This window comes from Hemitrygon akajei, chromosome 1, assembly GCF_048418815.1.
Source record: "Hemitrygon akajei chromosome 1, sHemAka1.3, whole genome shotgun sequence".
NCBI lineage: Eukaryota > Metazoa > Chordata > Chondrichthyes > Myliobatiformes > Dasyatidae > Hemitrygon > Hemitrygon akajei.
Genome location: NC_133124.1, coordinates 86,425,056 through 86,446,373, shown reverse-complemented (window position 1 = coordinate 86,446,373; position 21,318 = coordinate 86,425,056). Strand labels below are relative to the sequence as shown.

At 41.0% G+C, this 21,318-nt stretch overlaps 1 protein-coding gene across 2 annotated transcripts in view; it reads left to right on the top strand.

The window, feature by feature from the left end:
* The window catches only part of rab31 (RAB31, member RAS oncogene family), a 111,128-nt gene that overhangs the window by 71,899 nt on the left and 17,911 nt on the right, over positions 1-21,318 (top strand). For both annotated transcript variants that reach the window (XR_012099085.1, XM_073047232.1), the window contains exons 5-6: positions 1,087-1,193; positions 1,644-1,753. Coding sequence is in view for 1 of the 2 variants with exons in the window: in XM_073047232.1 (XP_072903333.1) it covers positions 1,087-1,193; positions 1,644-1,753 (217 nt within the window). In the remaining variant the exon portion in view is untranslated. The remainder of the gene's footprint in view (positions 1-1,086; positions 1,194-1,643; positions 1,754-21,318) is intronic.

The window sequence follows — 21,318 nt, the reverse complement described above, 5'->3', positions numbered from 1 at the left end:
CTGACAAGGTAATGTGTGTCCAAAAATCTCAAGGAGCAATCTTTTGATACTGAATGTTTTCTATTTCTGTCTGCACTTTCTGGGGTCAGAGAGAACAAAACGGTCACATGCAACATTCCTGATTTAGAGATGGTCCAGATGTTCAGCTCCAGGCAGAGAAAACAAATCTTTTATCTCTTCCAGCCACAGGGCCACCCTGTTGTGAAAAGGGTGTCTATCATAGTTCAGCAATCTGTCTGCTCCTGTTCTGGTACCTATTATGGCGAGAGGTTGCATTTTGGAGGATGGAAGCTTAGTTGATGATTTATCATCTTGCATGACAACCTCTGGTTAACCAGTTGTAGGAGCATTGACTATCAAGGGCTTCCCTCATGAGCCACAGAGCAAACCAGTTTTACCCTACCGAGCATATTAACTATTATGTATTATATTAATCCTGTTTATCAGCACTTGGCAATTCAAGCACTTGTCTGGATGCCTCTTAAACCTGTTCAAGTATCTGCTTCCTCTGCCTGACCCCTGGGCATCTTCCAGATTACAACCATTCCCTGGGTAAGAAAAATAACCAACAAAAGGTTACTCCTTGAAATTCGAAAATTTGAAAGGAAATGGTGGATTGCATACAGCGATCTGAAGGGTAAAAGATTACAGAGGAAACTTTGTGGAATTCAGTGGTAGAACAGATGTTATGTAACTGGACTCATTCCAAAGAAGCCCGGACTAATGATGGTTATAAAGCTATCGGTACTACGCAGCAGTGAGTTATCACAGACCACAATTAAGTGAAGAAGGCTAAGAGTGACCATGAAAGTGGAGGGGGGAAATGCTTGGAGAAAAATCAGCACCACTGTCTCACTGGAAATTACTACAGTATACAGCAAATAAATTAACAAATGGACAAGGAAATCTGGGAAAAAGTCCCAAACTGGGCAGGAATAGACTTGAGTAGAGATGGTTTTCACAGTTTACATCATTAGAACCTGCCATTTCAGCCCAATTTGTCATATTTTTAAAAATTTCTAAACCAAACTACTGAATTGTGAGGGTGCAACCTTTAACTCCATCAAATTACATATTTTCTCTCAGGAATCATTCTACACTTTGAAGAAATGGGTAAAGGAACTGAAGGAACATGGACCTGAGGACATTGTGGTTGCGATTGCTGGAAACAAGTGTGACCTAGCTGACATGAGGTTGGTATTTGTACTGTACTGCAAAATCAAGGTTGCTTTAAATGAGAATATAATTATTTTTGTCCTTTAGTATCGTGGTATTGTGTCTGTGTAAAATACTGATGTCACTTTCGTTTGTTCTTCGCTATCCTGCCAATATGCAGTATTAATTGCTTTGCAAATTTTAGTGGATTGTTCATGTGATAAATGAAGTGATGCCAGTAGTCTTCACTGTAGCAGACCACCATTCAGTGCAAAGTAGGCACAACATCATGTGGTCACAGTTAGAAAGAAAAATCACTCCTTATGTGTGAATGAGTAATAGCCGGTATCAGAAAATTTTCTCTTCGCAGTGTGTGGTTGCTAATTAGGCGAATTACTTGTTCTTCAACCTCAGAGCTCAAGATGTTGTTATTTATAATCCCTCCCTTGCTAATCAGTGTGACTAATGATCTTCCCTTACTCTTCCAGAGAGGTCACAGTGAAGGACGCCCTAGAATATGTTAAGTTCATAAACGCGATTTTTGTTGAAACAAGTGCAAAGAATGCCATTAATGTTGCTGAGCTGTTTGAAAGAATCAGTAAGTTATTTCTTTATTTACAATTAAGTCATTGGTTAACAAATTATCATGTGGTCTGCAGTCCAGCCTCTAGTGCCTTATACAAAGAAAATGTGCAAGAGCAACAGCCAGAGTTAAAATGATTATTTTTGCTCAGTCACAGGTGCCTGTCATGGCAGCTTTTATTGGCTCTCCACTGACTGCCACATTGGACAGCAGTTAAGAGTCATAAACATGAGATTCTGCAAGTACTAGAAATCTTGAGCAACTCACACAAAATGCTGCAGGAGTTTAATAGGATGAAGTGTCTTGGCCTGAAACATTAACTCCATGAATGCGGTCTGACTTTAAGTTCCTCCAGCATTTTGTGTGTGCTGCTTAAAACAGCTACGTCCCTTCAACCATTTGGTCTTTATGTATATGTTCGTTTCATTTATATTTACTATTTGCATAATAGAATTGGAACTTTCCTCACCAGATTAACAATATAAAAATGTGCCACCACAGCTTGCATGGTAATTCATGAAATTCATGTAACTAGACAGTGGCATGGCTGAATTCTGAAAGATTCAACAGCAGAGGACTCTGAAAATTGAGGACGTCCTCCAATACCTTGTGATCTTACTGTTTTGCTAAGTAGGACAAACAATTCAGAAAGTCAAAACCACGAGATTCTGCAGATGCTGGAAATCTTGAGCTACACACATAAAAATAGTGGAGGATCTCTGCAGGTCAGGCAGCATCTATGGAGGGAAATAAACAATCTCCATTTTCACTGGGATCTTTCATCAAGAGTTGTACATGAGTCCTGATAAAGGATCTCGGCTACTCACTGTATTTCCCTCATCAATGCTGTTTGACCTTCTGAGTTCCTCTGTATTTTTTATCTGTTGCTTAGAAATCCAAAACTGGGCACAGTTAAGGTGAATTGAGGAGCAGCAGTAGCAGATTTATATATCAGTGTCTTGGAGTTAATGGTGTGGAACAGCACCTAATCCAGCCCAGCACTCAGTTCAGTGCAATTGGAGGCATGCTTTCAGATAAGATACCGCCTTGGATAAAGTTCTGGAATTCACCACCCAATACCATATAGGAGTACTATTACCAGCAGGACTGTGGCAGTTTCAGGTGGCCAATCAGCAGCAACATGAGATGCACATAAGATTTGCCCTAGTCAATGATGGCCAAGTTCTTTGACTAATTTACTAAATCTGTGTTAATGGAAGCATCGGTAAACGTTATGTGTTCCCCCCGAACCCTTCCCTGGGGTGTCCAGTGAACCAAGTTTTCCGTGAGAGGGATTGCATTTGATGTTGTGCTGGCAAATAATCAAATACTTTGTGAACCAGACTGTTTTTATTTGGTTAGTTATCATGTGTATTCATTGTTATTTACATGGAAAGAAGCCCTGAAGTGACATTCATTCCATTTTTATTCTCCCCACATTCCCATCAACATACACCAGATTCCATCAGTCACCTACATGCTAAGGGCAAGTTACAGCAGCTGATTAATCTACCAACCCACACTTGGAGATGCGGTAAGAAACCAGGGCACCCAGAGGAAACTCTTTCAAACTCCCCAGACTGAATCCTGGTTGCTGGTGTTCCATTAACTGCACACTCTGCTGCCCAAATATGTAATGAACATGAGAACATAAGAAATAGGGGCAGGAGTAGGCATGTCCAGCCTGCTCCACCATTCAATAAGATCATGGCTGATCTGACCATGGGCTCATCTCCACCTACCTGCCTTTTCCCCTAAACCCTTAATTCCCCTCCTATGCAAAAATCTATCCAACCTTGTCTTAAAGATATTTACTGAGGCAGCCTCCACATGCATTACTTTTGCATGTATGTGACTTTCTGTGTTTTAGGGGATGAGTTTAAGTAACAGGAAGATTGACAATATAGCTAGTATTGCGGGTTCGAAGTTGGGGCCAGGTGTACATTCTGGGTGGTTAGTAGCTACCTGCTGCCTTGGATGATGAGTACATTCAAGTTGGTCAATCTCCTCCCCTGTAAAGCTGCAGCAAATCACGAACAAACCCTGCTTGCTTTTCCATGCTAAAATACATAAGCTGAGACTTGCATACATTGGGACGGGATGAACACAGTGTGTCATTCCAGCCAGTGGTCTCTGAGGTCCCTCTGATTTTCACATTTATCAGAAGACTGTGTTCCTATTCCTTGTTGATGATGAAAACTCTGAAAATTTTAAAAAGATGTTTCCTACAAAACAGTTCTTTTTATTTTTAATATTTAAAAAGTATTCCTATGAAGAATAGGAAGCCGAAGAAGAGTTTATTCATCATATGCGCCAGGAAAGTACTAGATCCTTGTTCCTTTGAAGGTTGATCTTAAATTTTTACTTTGCTGGTACAGGCTCACTGTTTGGAGAACGTGATTATGATTAACAGTGTGGTCACACAAGACATTTCATCTATTATTTATATTAATTTCCAGTTTGGTTATATTGTATGCATATATGACATAGGGGTTGGCAGATTAATCTGTCTCTAAATTGCCCCTAATAGTTTGGGATTGGTAGGATCGGGGATTGTTGATTGGAATGTGGGGAGAATTAAATGAGAACGTAATGATAGGCCAAGGGGCTGATTTTGTGGCCCTTTGGCTACTTGCCTGATCTGTACAGTCTTTGATTCCTGGGCTGTCCTAAAAATTCCTTACTCAGATGCAAAAATATTTAATGTCTCATCTCTGTTGTAGAGATATGCAAAGATTTCCAATTCTGAGGAAATAAATTTCTCTCTCCCTCAGTTTCATATGATTGAATATATTAAAAGGGGACAGACAATGACCAAGGCTGGGACTTCATCATAAATTGCTTCAGCAGCAAAGCAATGAGGTATAGTGGCTAAATTGGCCCAAGGGAATATCATTGAGACTTCCCATTTGCTTGTTTTGTCGAGTATGTGAGCTACTTATTGTTAGAATCAATATTCCTCAATTAAGCATACATTGAACTCAGGGAGCCAGAGGATCATTTTTCAGGTTGAGGATAAGTTTTCATTATTTCTTGAGGGTTCTGCTCTTGTTTTAGTGAAACAAGATCACACGAGGTTTGAGTTCAGAGCACTGGGGTTAGAAAGCAACATTTGGCTGAGAGCATCACTAAGAGCTAGAAGTGGAAGAATCCCAGAACAATAAGATACTGGACAGAAAATAGTGAATACCTGTGAGAAGTCTTGGACCAAATTACTATGCTTGTCATAAATCGTTTTTCCATTGGCTCTTCCATCCTGGAAAGCCTTGGCAGTGGTTGATACAAGTACTGTAGTGAGAAAATGCAGAATAATGCTCTGGGAGGAGCCTCTTGGATATTTTATCTGCCTGAGCACTGGACCGGAAGCACTTGGTTCTTGTGTAATGGGACATAAGGATAGAAGAGTCGATAATATGTAGGCTTTCACCTAGGTCCAAAAATCCCACTGAGACTGGAAATGTGGATTGAAAAGGGAAAATGCTAAAAGCACTGAGCAAATGTAACTGAGACAACATTTAAAGTCCATGACCTTTATTGTGAAAGTTCTGATTCTGCCTGATCGCCTGCATGTTTCCAGCATTTCTGGGCTGTTGCATTGTAGCTTATTCACTTTGTTCACTGTCAGAGAGAACTTGTGGCAACAGAGGCACAGTAGAGCTGCTGCCTCACAGTGCCAGAAGCCTGGGTTCAATCCTGACCTTGGGGACTGTCGGTGTGAAATCTGCATATCCTCCCTGTGAATGTGTGAGCTTCCTCTGGACATCCCACATGCCAAAGATGTATGGTAGGGTAACTGGCCATTGCATTTTGCAGCTACTATATTGGTGAATGGTAAAAATCCAGAGAATGGATGAAATGCTCGGAGAATAGGATTAATTCAGACCAATTTACATGGGTGGTTGCTCAGCGTGCTCTCGATGGGCTGTTTCCGTATCTCACATTCACTCTATATTGCAAATTACTTGTCTGAAAGGCAGGGGCACCTCTCCCTGTCACACATTTGCCATGTTCAATTGAATGCAGTGTTGTAAACAGCAGTTGTTTGTTGGGAAAGCGTGATGAGGCAACAACTCAGGAATAGAAATGAATTGCTGCTCTCAGATTTTCCATTTAAATTGCAACTGTGTCTTGCTGTATTATCTGGTAGCATTCAGTTTAGAAATCAATACCTTACAGCAGGATCCCTGTGGGTCTGAAAATGATTAACCTTCACTGTGCTCAATAAAGCAGATGGTGCAGGAAATGGAAAAGGAGAGTGCTATGAAGGCTGGAATTTAGGCAGATGGCTGTATCCAATTGACCAGTTAATGCTGAGCATGGTCATTACTGCAAAGCTGGAAAGAAATGGTTTATTCTACAACTGACATTCCTCATTACTATCAGCATATATGTGCATACAGATGAGTTCAGAAAAGCAGGTTCAAAATCCACATTATATATAATATGTAGCAGGCAACTTCGGCAGATCTCCTCAGGGACATTTTCTTTCAGAAAGCTAATAACTTGCTTCACATTCCTGACATTTGCTTCAAAGAAGATGCCTTGTTTCAATAACCTTCCCTTTTAAAAATTCTTGTGCTGAAGTGAACTGTTCTCAGCTGGGTTGACAGTAAGGAAGTTGCAGCCAATGCTATTCCCACTGAGTGGTTATAGAATCAGTGAATCATATTGCAGAGAAACTCCCTTTGGCTCACCATCTCCATGGTGACCTACAAGTACTCATCTATACAGATCCCATTTTTCAGCGCATGGCCCTTCGCCTTATATGCCTGTTGAAATAAATGCTTATCTAGCTACATCTTAAATGTTGTGAGATTCTCTGCCCCCATCATTTCCCAGGCAGTGTGCTCCAGATTCCAAATACCGTCTCCAGTGCAATCACATCCTTCTTATAATGTGGTGACCAGAAATTCACGGTACTCCATTTGTGGCCAAAACAAAGTTTTATAAAGTTATACCACAACCTTGCTCTTATATTCTGTGCCCAACTAACGAAGTCAAGAATCCCATGTACCCCCTTCACCAACTACTCTACTTGTGCTCCATCTTCAGGATTCTTAGATTTCAACTCGAAGGTTCCTCTGTTCCTGAAAACTTTCTAAGGCCCCAGATGCTTTTCATCTATGAGCCATGTTCTGTGGTGCACTGAATTATGGGGAGATACAGTCGCCAGTGCCATCTCCTTTACTCCATTTCCACTGTCACTGCGCTTTAACCCACAAAATGTGATCCCCATATCCACTCCTTTTCCTAATATCCCCATTCCCTAAACCCTTTCCTGATTCACAAGCCTTGCCTGTCAGAGAAGGTGTCTCACGTGTGAAGAGAGTGGCAGTGTTACACTCAATTCATATGTTGTAAGACTGCAGAGGGGTGGCAGAGTTGGGACATGGTTGAGTGATCAATAATGGTATCATATCCAAAACTTGTTGCCCCACAGTACTGAGGGACTGAAAATAAAAATTGAGAAAAGTTCATTTCTTTTGCATGAGCCTTGTCTATCTCCTCAGTCTGAAGACATGAGGCCAAATGCAGTTTGGAAGAAGAACACTTCATGTTTCATCTTGGTAGACAGCATGAACATCAGTTTGTCTCATTTCTGGTGATTGCTCCATCTCCCCCCCTTCTCTCTTTTCCCCATTCTGGTACTCCTCAACATTTTGGACCAAGACCCTTTATCAGACTCTTGATAAAAAATTGTGGCCAAAATGTTGACTGTTTATTTCCTTCCATCAATGTTACCTAGTTTGCTGAGTTCCTCCAGCATTTTGTGTGCTTTGCTCAAGATTTTCAGAATCTGCAGAATCTCTTGTGTCCAGAGACTAATGTTGGCCCCAGTTGTTAAATAATGGTCACTTTAAGTAAGGGTCGCTTTGTCATCACTGATAAAATGGCTGAGTATGGGAGGAAAAAGATCCTGAAGGAACACACCTCTGATTTTCACATGGGATCTAACAGGAAAGTAGGTTCATATTACAGATAATCATGATATAGTGGAGTTTTCTAGAATGCAACCCTCTATAGTGCCAAGGGTTGGCAGGGGTGCAGTAGTAGCCTGTATTGTTTAACTTGTTAATTAATCCTTGTGGTATTTTTATGAGTAACAGGAACAGCACATTCAGTTCAACCATCCATATGGCATGCAGTAGTAACACACACTACGATTTCCCCAAGTAAATCTCAACGTTGCATCAGATACAGAACGTGAGAGAAATTTAGGGGGAGTGACATAAGCAAACTGGGAATAAATTTGCTAAAAAAACATTCCATTTGGATAAAGGGCAAGGCAGAAGTAGGCTGTTAAACTCAAGCTTTCTTTGTTTCTGTGGGGTCATGACTGATTTACAATGTTTCTGCTTTACCTGCCCTTTCTCCATTCCCTTAATACTCACACTTAATATCTCCAATTAAAACTTAATAATTGAATGGTAGTTCCCTCTGAATACCTCCAAACTTCTGTATGTATAAACCTTTCCTAATGCAGAGCTGGGCTGAGAAGTGGTAGGTACAGTTCAATCTGGAAAAGTGTGAAGAGATACACTTAGGAAGGTCGAACCTGAAGCAGAGTACAAGTATGATATTGTGGAGGAACCGCAGGATTTTAGAGTCCACACGTATAGATGCTGCACAAGTTGATAGGGTTGTTAGGAAGGAGTATGGTATGTTGGTCTTCATTAGTTGGGGGATTGAGTTTGAGTTGCAAGGTAGTGTTGCAGTTCTATAAAACTCTGGTTTGACTACACTTTGGAGTATTGTGTCATTTCTAGCCACCTCATTATAGGAAGCGTTACAAGGATCAACTCTCAATAATAACGGTCAGTTAGGCACAGAGAAAGTCTGTATTTACTAACAAGTACCTTTATGGGCTCAGTTAACAAACACATGAATTTACAAAACTAATTACCTGTGTGCACACCCACTAGGTTTCCCTGACTCTCCATGAACAGTCAAAGATAATATCTGGGAAAAGGAGTCTACATTGGCCAGGCGTTAATTCTGCTGTAGTCTCCAACGTGGGGTCTTCCACTTCTGCAAACATTAGTCTCCAGAGCTGTCACTCCCAAAATCCTCCATTTTCAGTCTTTCCCTTAACAGATCATTTTATGATGTTTCAATTTCATTGGTTCATGTCGCCTGACTGGCCTGTGTCAGCTTCTTATTGGAAGTGGCCCAAGGCTCCAAGTGGTATTGGTTTATGGCTGTTTCCTCCAGCCTTCTGCTCTGAGTCTTTTTGTTCTGTCCAACTCAGACTGGTTCAGACCAGCTCAGCCACACACTGGGCTCAGAGGACCAGATAACAGGCTGTTCTTTCTGCAAGCCTGCATTTTACATAATAAAGAGCTTCTTAAAATGGCCTCAGTGAAACACTCATTTTGTCCATGTTCAGTTGCTCTGTAGAAGTTATCCCTGAGCAAGAACCAGTTCACCAAATAGTTGGCTAAATTGCAACTGCAAGAACAATCTCACAAAATGGCTGCTTCCATTCCTGCAACCACATGGTAAAAACACAGACTTTAGTTTTGTTTGTTTCCACTACCCTTGCTTTATTGATTTGTAGATTGCAATTCTTTCTGGCCAACAGAAGGATGTGGAAAGTGTAGAAGAGATTTACCAGGGTGCTGCCTAAATTAGGGAGCATGTCCTGTGAGAAAGATTGAGTGCACTAGTGCTTTTCCCTTAAGAGCAAAGGAAGATGAGAGGTGACTCGATAGAGGCATGTAGATGATAAAGTAGGTAGAATGGCCAGCCAGCACCTATTTCACAGGGCAGAATTGGCTGAAATGAGTGAGCATAATTTTAGGTCATTGTAGGTACATGTGCAGGGAGGGGATGTCAGAGGTACGTTTTAGACCCAGAGAGTGGTAAGTGCAGGGACGCACTGCTGGGGTAGTGGAAGAGGCTGATAGATTACAGAAATTTAAGAGACTCTTAAATGTGCACAAGGATGAAAGAAAAATGGGAGGGATATGTGGGAGAGAAGTGATTAAACTTGTATTAGCTTAAAAGGTCAGCACAACATCATGGGGGAAAAGGGCTTGTACTTTTCTGTGTTCACACCTGAAAGGCCTGCCTTTGATTTGTATTCTTCTACTTGTCATCCTGGACTCCCCAGCAGCAGCAGTTTATGTCAATTTTCCCTATTGGTTATTTTTAGTACCTTGATAACTTCAGTGATATTAGCCTTTAATCTAAATCCCAGTGAATACATTGAGACACCAGAGATTACAGGGGCTTGACTCAGGACATGGTCTGTCCCTCTGCCTGACCTGCTGAGTTCCTCTAGCAGTTTGTTTTTTGTCCCAGTGAGCATGTATAATTATAATTTAGTATAATTTCACCTCACAATTAAAACCTTTTAAAAGTTAGTCCTGTCATCATTTGGCAAATCTAACCTCTCCCTTTTCATCTCATGGTATGGCACATAGGTTCCTCTGTCAGTATCTTTGTGCTTACATGTAGTAATTTTTCTGTAGGGAGCAAAGCAGATAGGTACAGTGTGTAGAGTTTCAATAAAGCCGCTTGCCCTATGTAGATACGATACGTTATAGGAAGGTCTTCTCATAACATAGAAGGCATACAAGTGCTAAGAAATTTAGAGGGGATCTGAAGAAGAATATTTTTCGTTTAGTGTCTGGTTGGAGTTTGCCTGAGTGAATGGTAGAGGCAGCAATTCTCACAACTTTAAAGATGCATCTAGACAAATAATTGAATTGACAAGGCATGGTGGACGAACTGGTGGTAAATGGGATTTGGAGAGATGTGCATTGGATGGTTGGCATGGAAGTGGGGGCTGAAGAGCCTTTTCCTGTTCTGTTTGAGTCTATGAGGTGGTTATTGCATTGTCCCTTTCTAGGAGCAGGTTACTGAGCCACTCTTTTTGACCAGATAGGGAGAGTGGAGTAAAATACTTGCATGTGTAAATCACGTTGTTGCACTGAACAGTCTCAAGAGGTTTCACAATCTGAGTGTTTCATTCTGATGTGAGTCAGAGACACAAATTCCAATTAGTTTGATTAAATGTGAAAAGTCCCTGTTTAAAATTCTCAGAGGAATTTTAAACCTGCTCTTGTGAAAGATAACTTTATGGATAACTTTAACCCACTTTTCTATGAGAAAGGAGTGACTGATTAGCAATGTAAATACTCATCCTTGTCCAGTGTGTTAAGTAGAGAATTCTGCAGTGACTTCATAACATACTCTCGAAACTGAAGCAAGGGAAATTGAAATTCAGAAGTGTCATACAGCATGCAGTTGTTATTGAATTGTGCATTAAGTACGAACAACTAAAAATGAATGTTTTGAGTCTGAATGAGACACACGGAAGCTGGAGCTGTAGATGTAGCTAGATGCTATTCAGCACCAGAAGCGACACAGGAGGAATTTCGGGTCAAAGTATGTTGAGTTTTTATACTCTTTCAAAGTGCCTTATGAAATTTGATTAGATACAGTTGTATAGTTACATTTTCAATGGACGGGTGGTTCTGTAGAATTATCTATTTACAGTAGTAACACACTTTAACTAGCAAGACCTTTTCTCAGTTATTCATACTCCTTTGTTGGGAATCCAGACACCTAAAGCTGCCATCCTTTACCTCTGTGCCGCAGGATGATTCTCCAGAAATCCCAGATATTAGTTGACAAATATAAGACCATAACATATAGAAGCAGAATTAGGCCATTCGACCCATCGAGTCTGCTCTGCCGTTCCATCATAACTGCTCCATTATCTTCCTCAACCCCATTCTCCTGCCTTCTCCCTGTAACCTTTCATGTCCTGATTAATCAAGAACCTATCAACCATTGCGTTAAATATATTCAGTGACTTGCCCTGCACAGTCTTCTCTGGTGATGGATTCCAGAGATTCACTATCTTCTGGCTAAAGAAACTTTTCCTCATCTGTGTTCTGAATGGATGTCTCTCATTTCTGAAGCTTTGCCCTCTGGTTCTAGATGGATAAGATATCCATTAACACCTCAGCGAGTTGGTCAGCTGAAGTCTTCAGTACTTGGCCAAGTACTCTGTCTTGATCGCATGCTTTCCTTGGATTCACTCTCTTGTAGGCAGCCCACATGTCATCTTCAGATACTGATACCAAAGGATCATGAGGAAATGTGGGGATGCGCAACGGTTCCTCCATGGTAGGAGGCATTGAGCTCATCTGGAAGTGAAGCTCTGCTGTCCCCCTTGTCACTCGATTTAACGTTGTAGGAGGTTATAGCATTCAAACTCTGCCACGGCTGTCGAGTATCCCTGATTGATTCCAGTCTGGTCCTGAATCTTCACTTTGCCTATAAGATGGCTTTTCTGGAGATTGTACTCTTGAAGCTTTCTTGATCTCCAGACTTGAATGCCTCCGATTTGGCCCTCAGCAAATTCTGGATTTAATGGTTCATCCGAGGCTTCTGTTTGGGGAAGACTGTGAATGATTTTTATAGGGGCACACTCATCTACAGCTGCTTTAATTAAGTCTGTTGCAACCCTGGTGTAGTCGCTCAGATCCTCCAAGGAGTGTTTGAACACAGCCCAGTCCACTATCTCAAAGCAGTCCTGTAATTCTTCCTCTGCCTCCTGCGACGGTCTCTTACTTGTTTTGATCTCTGAAGCTTTGCTTTTCAGAACCTGATGGGATCAGAGCAGCTGCCTCTTTAGTGTGTTTATAATCCAGTGCTACCAACTAGAATCAGATTAAATGGTTGATTATAAATCAGTTGTTGAAAGTCTCCATTGGTAATTGATTTTGGTTATTTGAGCCATTGGTTAATCAGGGCAGCCATTTGTTTGGGACAACTCTTAAAGGACAGAAACTAAATCAGGAATGTAGCTGGGATTCCCTTCATTGATTTGCGACACTATGCCAGTTAATTGGGACACGAGGGTGTTGTCAAACGGTTTCTGACCAGCGTCCGTTACATGCACTTGTTTAGCCGCTAGACGCTACACTGTGCCTAGTTTTTAAATAGTGTCAGTTGCTTGTGCTTGTGTTCAAAAAGCAGTGATTTTTGTCACTGATAATTGGTGAGAAATTAGATAATTTCAATCGGTTTTGCTCACCATGATTTCGAGCATTCAGGCTTGGAGATGCTAGAAATGTCCGAGTGAAAATGGAACTATTTCACCATATCGATAAGTTGGGAATGATGATGAATTTGAAGGTATTGACAATCATCTTGAATATTACAATGAAAATGAAGATTTAAAAGTTCCAATCATTGAAAGCTTTGTATGAAGGCAGTCCATTATATGCACTGTGTTTGCACTGATTTTGTTTATTCATAAGAACACGGTAGATGAATTCCTTCAATAACTATTAGGAACTAATTCCATTGTATAGTACTGTATGGGTATTTGTGGTGTACTGATTTGTTCTATTATATTTCATTTAAATACATAATTCGTTACTCAGTTAAAGGGTAGTTTGTTTTTATTATACCTTTTAACCATTCAGATGAAATTTTGGCTAATTGAGGCAGCTGCTTAATTGGGCCAAAGAGTACTGGTCCTGATGTGTCCCAACTAACCAGAATCCACTGTATTTGTACCATACTCTACTTATGGGTGTAATGTGATTCCATGCAATACCTTCTTTCATAGTTAAGAAAGCATTGGATGATAGGAGGCGTATCCTGTAGTCAGATTTTCTGAAGTATATTTTTGTTTGAAGTTTGCCTATTTTATCTTTAATGGAAGTCAGAGCTGTTATTGACATCTCTGGGTCCATGTGGTGCTGTACTGCCATCTACTTTTGATGTAAGGTGTTGCATTTTGAAATGAAACTTTTTCAGTAATTTGAATTGGCCATCACCAAGGCATGCATTTTGTCCAAATGGTATGAAAATGTAAATCTTAGTTGTTCTGAATATATGGAAAATGCACATTTGTACTCTAGAGAACACTCAGAACACTACAAGAAGGGTCAGAGCCGTCTCTATCTCCTGAGGAGACTGAGGTCCTTTAACATCTGCCAGATGATGCTGAGGATGTTCTACGAGGTTGTGGTGGCCAGTGCTATCATGTTTGCTGTTGTGTGCTGGGGCAGCAGGCTGAGGGTAGCAGACACCAACAGAATCAACAAACTTATTCGTAAGGCCAGTGATGTTGTGCGGGTGGAACTGGACTCTCTGACGGTGGTGTCCGAAAAGAGGATGCTGTCCAAGTTGCATGCCATCTTGGACAATGACTCCCATCCACTCCATAATGTACTGGTTAGGCACAGGAATACATTCAGCCAGAGACTCATTCCACCAAGATGTAACACTGAGCATCATAGGAAGTCATTCCTACCTGTGGCCATCAAACTTTACAACTCCTCCCTTGGAGTATCAGACACCCTGTGCCAATAGGCTGGTCCTGGACTTATTTCTACTTGGCATGATTAACTTATTATTTAATTATTTATGGTTTTATATTGCTATATTTCTTCACTATTCTTGGTTGGTGTGGCTGTAACAAAACCCAATTTCCCTCAGGATCAATAAAGTGTGTCTGTCTGTATAAAAGACCAAAGAAGAAATTTTCATTTTCATAGGTGCTGCCTGATCTACTGAGTTCTACCAGAATTTTGTGTGTGATGCTCTGGATTTCCAGCATCTGCAGGATCACTTGTTTATAAGAAGAAATTTAAACTCCTTTTCAAACTTTGTTTTCTATAAGTTGGATGAGGAAAGAAAAAAATCAGAATTTTAAAAACATTTTCGAAAAATCTAATTGGTTTTACTTCCCCTTCTGGATGCGTTTCTCTAATCATTAGCACCAAGAGGTACCAGATTAGTGCGTAAGGTCTGTCTGCCTCTGTTACTTTGGAGTTGGAGTCTAGTGACTCATTAATTAATATTTAGGTTTACTGATCATGAGGTCAAGTTGAGTAAATGCACAGCAGACATTGAACTTTCTGCCCCTCATTTAAATGGGCTTTGCCTGCAGATAACTAATCCCTCCACACAACTTAATCAACGATTGGAAAAATGAGATATATTAGTAATTAAGGGCATTTGCAAAACCTTACACAATATATTCGCATCACAACGTATGCAGGACTTATTAATATGTTTAGTGATATGGGAACCACCCACTGTGCACTACAGGGACTGCCCCAAACAGAACCAGGGTATCTGGAACCATGTTGCAATCTTTAGATGAAAGAAGCAACTTTTTACAGTTCTGTTGTCTAGTTGGACATGCTTGCACATTACCAAGAGCGCTGCACTATCACTGATGTCAGCTTTTGAATAAGCTGCTATTTGCTCCCTCATTCTGGCATACAAAATCCGATGGTACCTACTTGGACAACAGCAAAAAACTGTGTTTGGATTAACACATGGTCATACAGTACAGAAGCAGGCCCTTTGGCCCATCTCATCCAAGATAGACCCATTTGCCCATGGTTGGTCTCTCTCCAAGTATTTCCTACTGCATCCATGTATTTTAAATATTGCTGTTGTGTCTACCTCAACCACTTTTTGTGGCAGCTCATTGCAAATATGCATGGCCCTCTGCATGAAAAAGTTGTCCCTCAGGTCCCTTTTCAATTTGTCCCATCTCACCTTAAACCTTTGTCCTCTCGTTTTTGATTTACTTTGTCTGGGGAAGAGATCATGTACACTCACCCTCTTTTCTGCCCCTCCTGATTTTTATACACCTCAGGACTCAGACTGTGACACAAAAGGCATTGCCGCTTTTCTTGCAGATAACACATGTGGGTAGGAAAGAAAATAGTGAAAGAAATTCTTGAGTATAAATATATTTGATCTTTGGTGTCCTTTTCAGGACATCCCAAATTATTAAGCCATTGCCCATCTCTTCAAGCTAATATGTGATCTTTTAAGCTAATACAAGAGAGCAGACAATGGCTCATCCAAAATCAAGTTTGAGTTTATTATCATACACACCAAGTACACGTATGTGTAGGTGAAATGAAAAAACTTACAGCAGCATCACGGGACATGGCATCAGAGACACAACATTCACAAGAGAAACATACATTAACAATATAAATTTAGAGAAGAAAGAACAAAGTCAGATATGTAAAATAATCTAGTACAAGGTGGCCATAGTGCTACTACCCTGAGGTAATGATTAGGGTTGTGCAGGTTGGTGTAAGAACTGAGTGGTCGAAGAAACCTGCACAACACTAATCACTGACTATAACGACACTATCACCACTTTGCACTTTGTGTCAAAAGTAGCAGTGCTGCACTCTGTCAGTAATGTGCTGAAGTCTCAAATCAGACAAAAGAACTGTATAAGGTTACTCTTCCTCATGCTGAGGATAGTCACGTAACAGTTCCAAATCGTCTGCTTCAGTGTGGGACCTGCTGTAGGTTGTGGGGGGGCTCAAATATTACTAACACATTAAGCATGTCATATATGTGCCGATGTGGATATATAACATGAGGGTTTTATTGCTTTGGGCATCATGGATTGTTGGGCTGAATTCCCTTTTGATGAATTGTTCAAGCATCGCTTTCCTGTTGAAAACTGACTAAAACAGGTGTAGTTGAAGCTACAATACAAAGAGGAAATGCGTTGAAATAGAAAAGAAGATTTACTAGATAGGCGGGTGAGTTGGCGAACAAAGGACTAAGGATGGAGCTGAGCAATGGAGCAGTGTTCTGCCCTGTTCCAGCTGCATGTGGATCCGGGAGTCAGGCCTAGTTGGCAGACGGTTTGGGGAGCTGTCTGGAATAAAAATCAAGAGTGCTCTGAGACTTCCTGTCGCTCTTTGTTTTTATTTCCACAAGCGAGATGGGCCAAATCAGTAGTGAATGACGAACTCCTAAGACTCGTTACCATCTGCCAATTGTAAATACAAATCTGCATCCTTTGCCAGCCATCATGTTTTATCATCTGTAAGCTCTTTGAAAGATGCTCCTAATAGAAAGGAAAAAGAAGAATGTTTAAATGGTAGATTCTGAATTGGCCCATGTTTATAAAATTATTTGTAACCATCGTTGCAAACCCCTGTCTGAAATAATTTATCATTTTTTTCCTCTTTGAATGCCTTGCTCCTGTGTTATGATACTAATTTCTTGGCTACCTGATTTGCCATCCTTCATTCTGTACAGAGAATTCAACAACATTCTCACTGCTTGTCCTGTATTGGCCTTTTCACAAGAGGCTGTGTTGGCTTGGAGTAGGAGGCTGAGAGCTCACATTGTGGGTAAGTGGAGCAGCCATAGTCTTTTTTGCTGGGTAGGAGAGTCTAAAGGTAGAGAGCAGCGCCTGAGGATAGAGGGGAAGCATTTGAAAGCAGCCTATGGGCAACTTTCTCACACAGATAATGGGGTACGTGCAACGAGCCACCAGGGAAGCTGTGCAATTATACTATTTAAAAAATATTTAGACTGATACACAGGCAGGAAAGGCTTAGGGAAATATGGACCAGATGCAGGCAAATGGAACCAGCTCAGGAAGGCCACTTGATTGGCTTGGATGAGTTGGGACATGAAGTGTGTTTATATTATTTTATGTTAATAACCCACATGCACACATCCCTCTTAAAGCCAGCAATGGGAATTGATCATCCCATTCCTGGACTACTGAAGGCAAGGTGGCATCATATATGCATTAGATGCATATCATATTTTTTTACTGAGTTAAGTATTGTATGTAATTAGTTTTGCTACAACAAGTGTATGGGACATTGGAAAAAAAGTTGAATTTCCCCATGGGGATGAATAAAGTATCTATCTATCTATCTATCTACCATTTTAGCTTTTGAATGGTTTCATCTCTATCATCTCTTTTGTTCATAAATCTACATGATTCGACACTGACTCTTGTAAAGAAAATGCTTGAGCTTTGAAGATAAAACTGAACGCAGATGCAGGTATCTGGAACAAAAAGCAAAATGCTGCAAAACTCAGCAGGTCAATCAATAGCCATGGAGTACTTTACTACTCTGGGAAGAAAGATTCTGACTGTCCATAGATTGGGTGACCAATTAGAATCTCTCTTCCCAGGGTAGAAATGGCAAATACTAGAAGACATAGATAGATAGATAGATAGATACTTTATTCATCCCCATGGGGAAATTCAGCTTTTTTTCCAATGTCCGATACACTTGTTGAAGCAAAACTAATTACATACAATACTTAACTCAGTAAAAAAATATGATATGCATCTAAATCACTATCTCAAAAAGCATTAATAATAGCTTTTAAAAAGTTCTTAAGTCCTGGCGGTTGAATTGTAAAGCCTAATGGCATTGGGGAGTATTGACCTCTTCATCCTGTCTGAGGAGCATTGCATCGATAGTAATCTGTCGCTGAAACCGCTTCTCTGTCTCTGGATGGTGCTATGTAGAGGATGTTCAGAGTTTTCCATAATTGACCGTAGCCTACTCAGCGCCCTTCGCTCAGCTACCGATGTTAAACTCTCCAGTACTTTGCCCACGACAGAGCCCGCCTTCCTTACCAGCTTATTAAGACGTGAGGCGTCCCTCTTCTTAATGCTTCCTCCCCAACACGCCACCACAAAGAAGAGGGCGCTCTCCACAACTGACCTATAGAACATCTTCAGCATCTCACTACAGACATTGAATGACGCCAACCTTCTAAGGAAGTACAGTCGACTCTGTGCCTTCCTGCACAAGGCATCTGTGTTGGCAGTCCAGTCTAGCTTCTCGTCTAACTGTACTCCCAGATACTTGTAGGTCTTAACCTGCTCCACACATTCTCCATTAATGATCACTGGCTCCATATGAGGCCTAGATCTCCTAAAGTCCACCACCGTCTCCTTGGTCTTGCACTTAAGTTTAATGGGGGAAAATCTAAAAAGATGTGCAAGGTAAGTTTTTTTTTCCCACATAGAGAATGGAAGTTCCCTGGAATGGGCAGCCAGAGATGCTGATGGGAGGAGTTGCAATGGTTTGAGATTTTAATGTATATATCCTGTGTACATTAAAAGATGTAGTGTAATGTGTCATTTGCATTAACAGTCAACACACCTGAGGGTTTGCTCGGGCCAGTCTGTAAATGTCGCCATTCATTCTGGCACCAACACAGCATTCCCACAATGCTCAGCAGAACAATACAGAGCACAACAACAACAACAGCAAAACAACCCCGTTCTTCACACAGACACACCCACACACGCAATCCTCCAACAACATTTTTAAGTTTTTTCCACACAGTGGTGGTTGCGTGGAATGCACTGCTGGTGGTGGTGGTGGAAGCAGATATGATAGGGTCTTTTAAGAGCATCTTAGATGGGTACATGGAGCTTAGAAAAATAGAGGGCTATGTGTTAGGGTAATTCTGGGCAGTTTCTAGAGTCGGTTACATGGTCAGCACAACATTGTGGTCGGAAGGGCCTGTAAGTTGCTGTAAATTTCTATGTTCTAACATCCGAAAAATCTGAGTATGATAAAGGATGAAAAGAAACTGCAATCCAAGGCAGCTTTGAAATCGAATGAGTCAGTGTTATTACAATGCTGGAGGTTAAGAGGCTATTAGATACATGAATATGGAGGCATTTGAGCAGTATGAATCATACAGACAGAAGAGATTAATTTAATTTGGCATCATGTTTGGCCAAAGGGCCTATTCGTGTGCTGTACTGTTCTGTGTTCTATGGTAGAACTGCACTTAAGATTTCCAGGATACATTGGTAAGACGCAGTCTCAAAGGTCAATGTGGAAAATAAATGATAATGGTGTAGAAGGTATCATTGGCATGGACAGAACGTTGGCTGGCTAATGGAAAATAGGAAGTAGGCATATTTGGGTCTTTGATAGTGGGCAAGATGTAATGAGTGTGTCCTACAGAGATCAGTAGTTGGTTTCAACTTTTTACAATTTACATTTTGGTGATGGCACTGAAGATATAGTAGCTGTATTTGGCAATATCATAAGGCCGGTAAGAAAGTAAGTTATAAAGTGATAAGAAGGACAATGTATATGAAGGATTTCATGTACTTATCTAAAAGTCTCTTGAATGCCTCTATCATATTTGTCTCCACCACCACCCTTGGCAGCACAATTCCAGACACCTACCACTCTGCATAAAATGAAAACTTGCCCTGCAGTGCTCCTTTGAATTTACACCATCTCATCTTAAATACATGCCCACTGTTACTAGACATTTCAACCCTGGAAAAAATAATACTGCCTATCTATCTACATATTTCACAATCTTATAAATCTATATCAGATATTGCCTGAATTGGGGAGCATGCCTTATGAGAATAGGTTGAGTGAACTCGGCAAACACAAGGAAATCTGCAGATGCTGGAAATTCAAGCAACACACACAAAATGCTGGTGGAACACAGCAGACCAGGCAGCATCTATAAGAAGAAGCACTGTCGACGTTTCGGGCTGAGACCCTTCGTCAGGAGTGGCAAAGTCGAAGGGTCTCGGCCCAAAACGTCGACAGTGCTTCTCCTTATAGATGCTGCCTGGTCTGTTGTGTTCCACCAGCATTTTGTGTGTGTTGAGTGAACTCGGCCTTTTCTACTTGGAGTGACAGAGGATGAGAGGTGACCTGATAGAGGTGTACAAGATGATGAGAGGTATTGATCGTGTGGATAGTCAGAGGCTTTTTCCTAAGGCTGAAATGGTTGCCACAAGAGGACACAGGTTTAAGGTGCCGGGGAGTCGGTACAGAGGAGATGTCATGGATAAGTTTTTTATTCAGAGAGTGGTGAGTATGTGGAATGGGCTGCCGGCAACGGTGGTGGAGGCAGATATGATAGGGTCTTTTAAGAGACTTTTAGATAGGTACATGGAGCTTAGTAAAATAGAGGGCTATAAGTAAGCCTAGTAATTTCTAAGGTAGGGACATGTTCAGCACAACTTTGTGGGCTGAAGGGCCTGTATTGTGCTGTAGGTTTTCTATGTTTCTATGGATCTCCCCTCAGCCTCTGCCATTCCAGAACAAACAACTAAAGTTTGTCCAATCCCCCAAGTTCTTGTATACTATGATACTGTATGAACTATTGCAAATAATTATGCTGTCAACAAGTCTGGTTTAAATTTGTCAGAGTTTGCTTCTTATTGTGGTTAGGTATCATTCCAGTTTGGCTTGCTGTCCCTCATGTATTGTGTAAGTCTGACCATTGCCAGCTCTCTGTTTTTGCATTGCCGAATGGGTACATGAAAGAAAATATACTCCACCAGACAAAGTAACTGCAGTTTCAGTAACCACAATAAATCAGTGCTGAGTCAGCAAGCAGGCAGGTTGATGGAAAGGCAAAATAACTTGATAACTGCTCAGTCACTGTCATGGATAAGCTAAGTGGGTAGTACAACAGTTTTCCTGCCAGTAGTGAACCAAGTGGACTTCTACAAAAGTCCATTAGCTTCATGGTTCCTATTACTGCTGATTTGCTGAACTTCCACAGCTGCTCTGGAGGGATTCGGACTTGTTCCTCTTGGTCAGGGGCCCAGGAACCTGGCTGCTAGTACAACTACAGTTACTCTCTACTACACCTTTACTTGTTGCTACCAGCCACTGTGAACTTTCAACAGTACAGCCCATGATGTAGTGCTGACCTGATAAATCTAACCCTTCCATGCTGCACAGTCCACAAGCCTCCATTTCTCTTCATCCTGTGCCTATGTAAGGTTTTCTTATAAATCT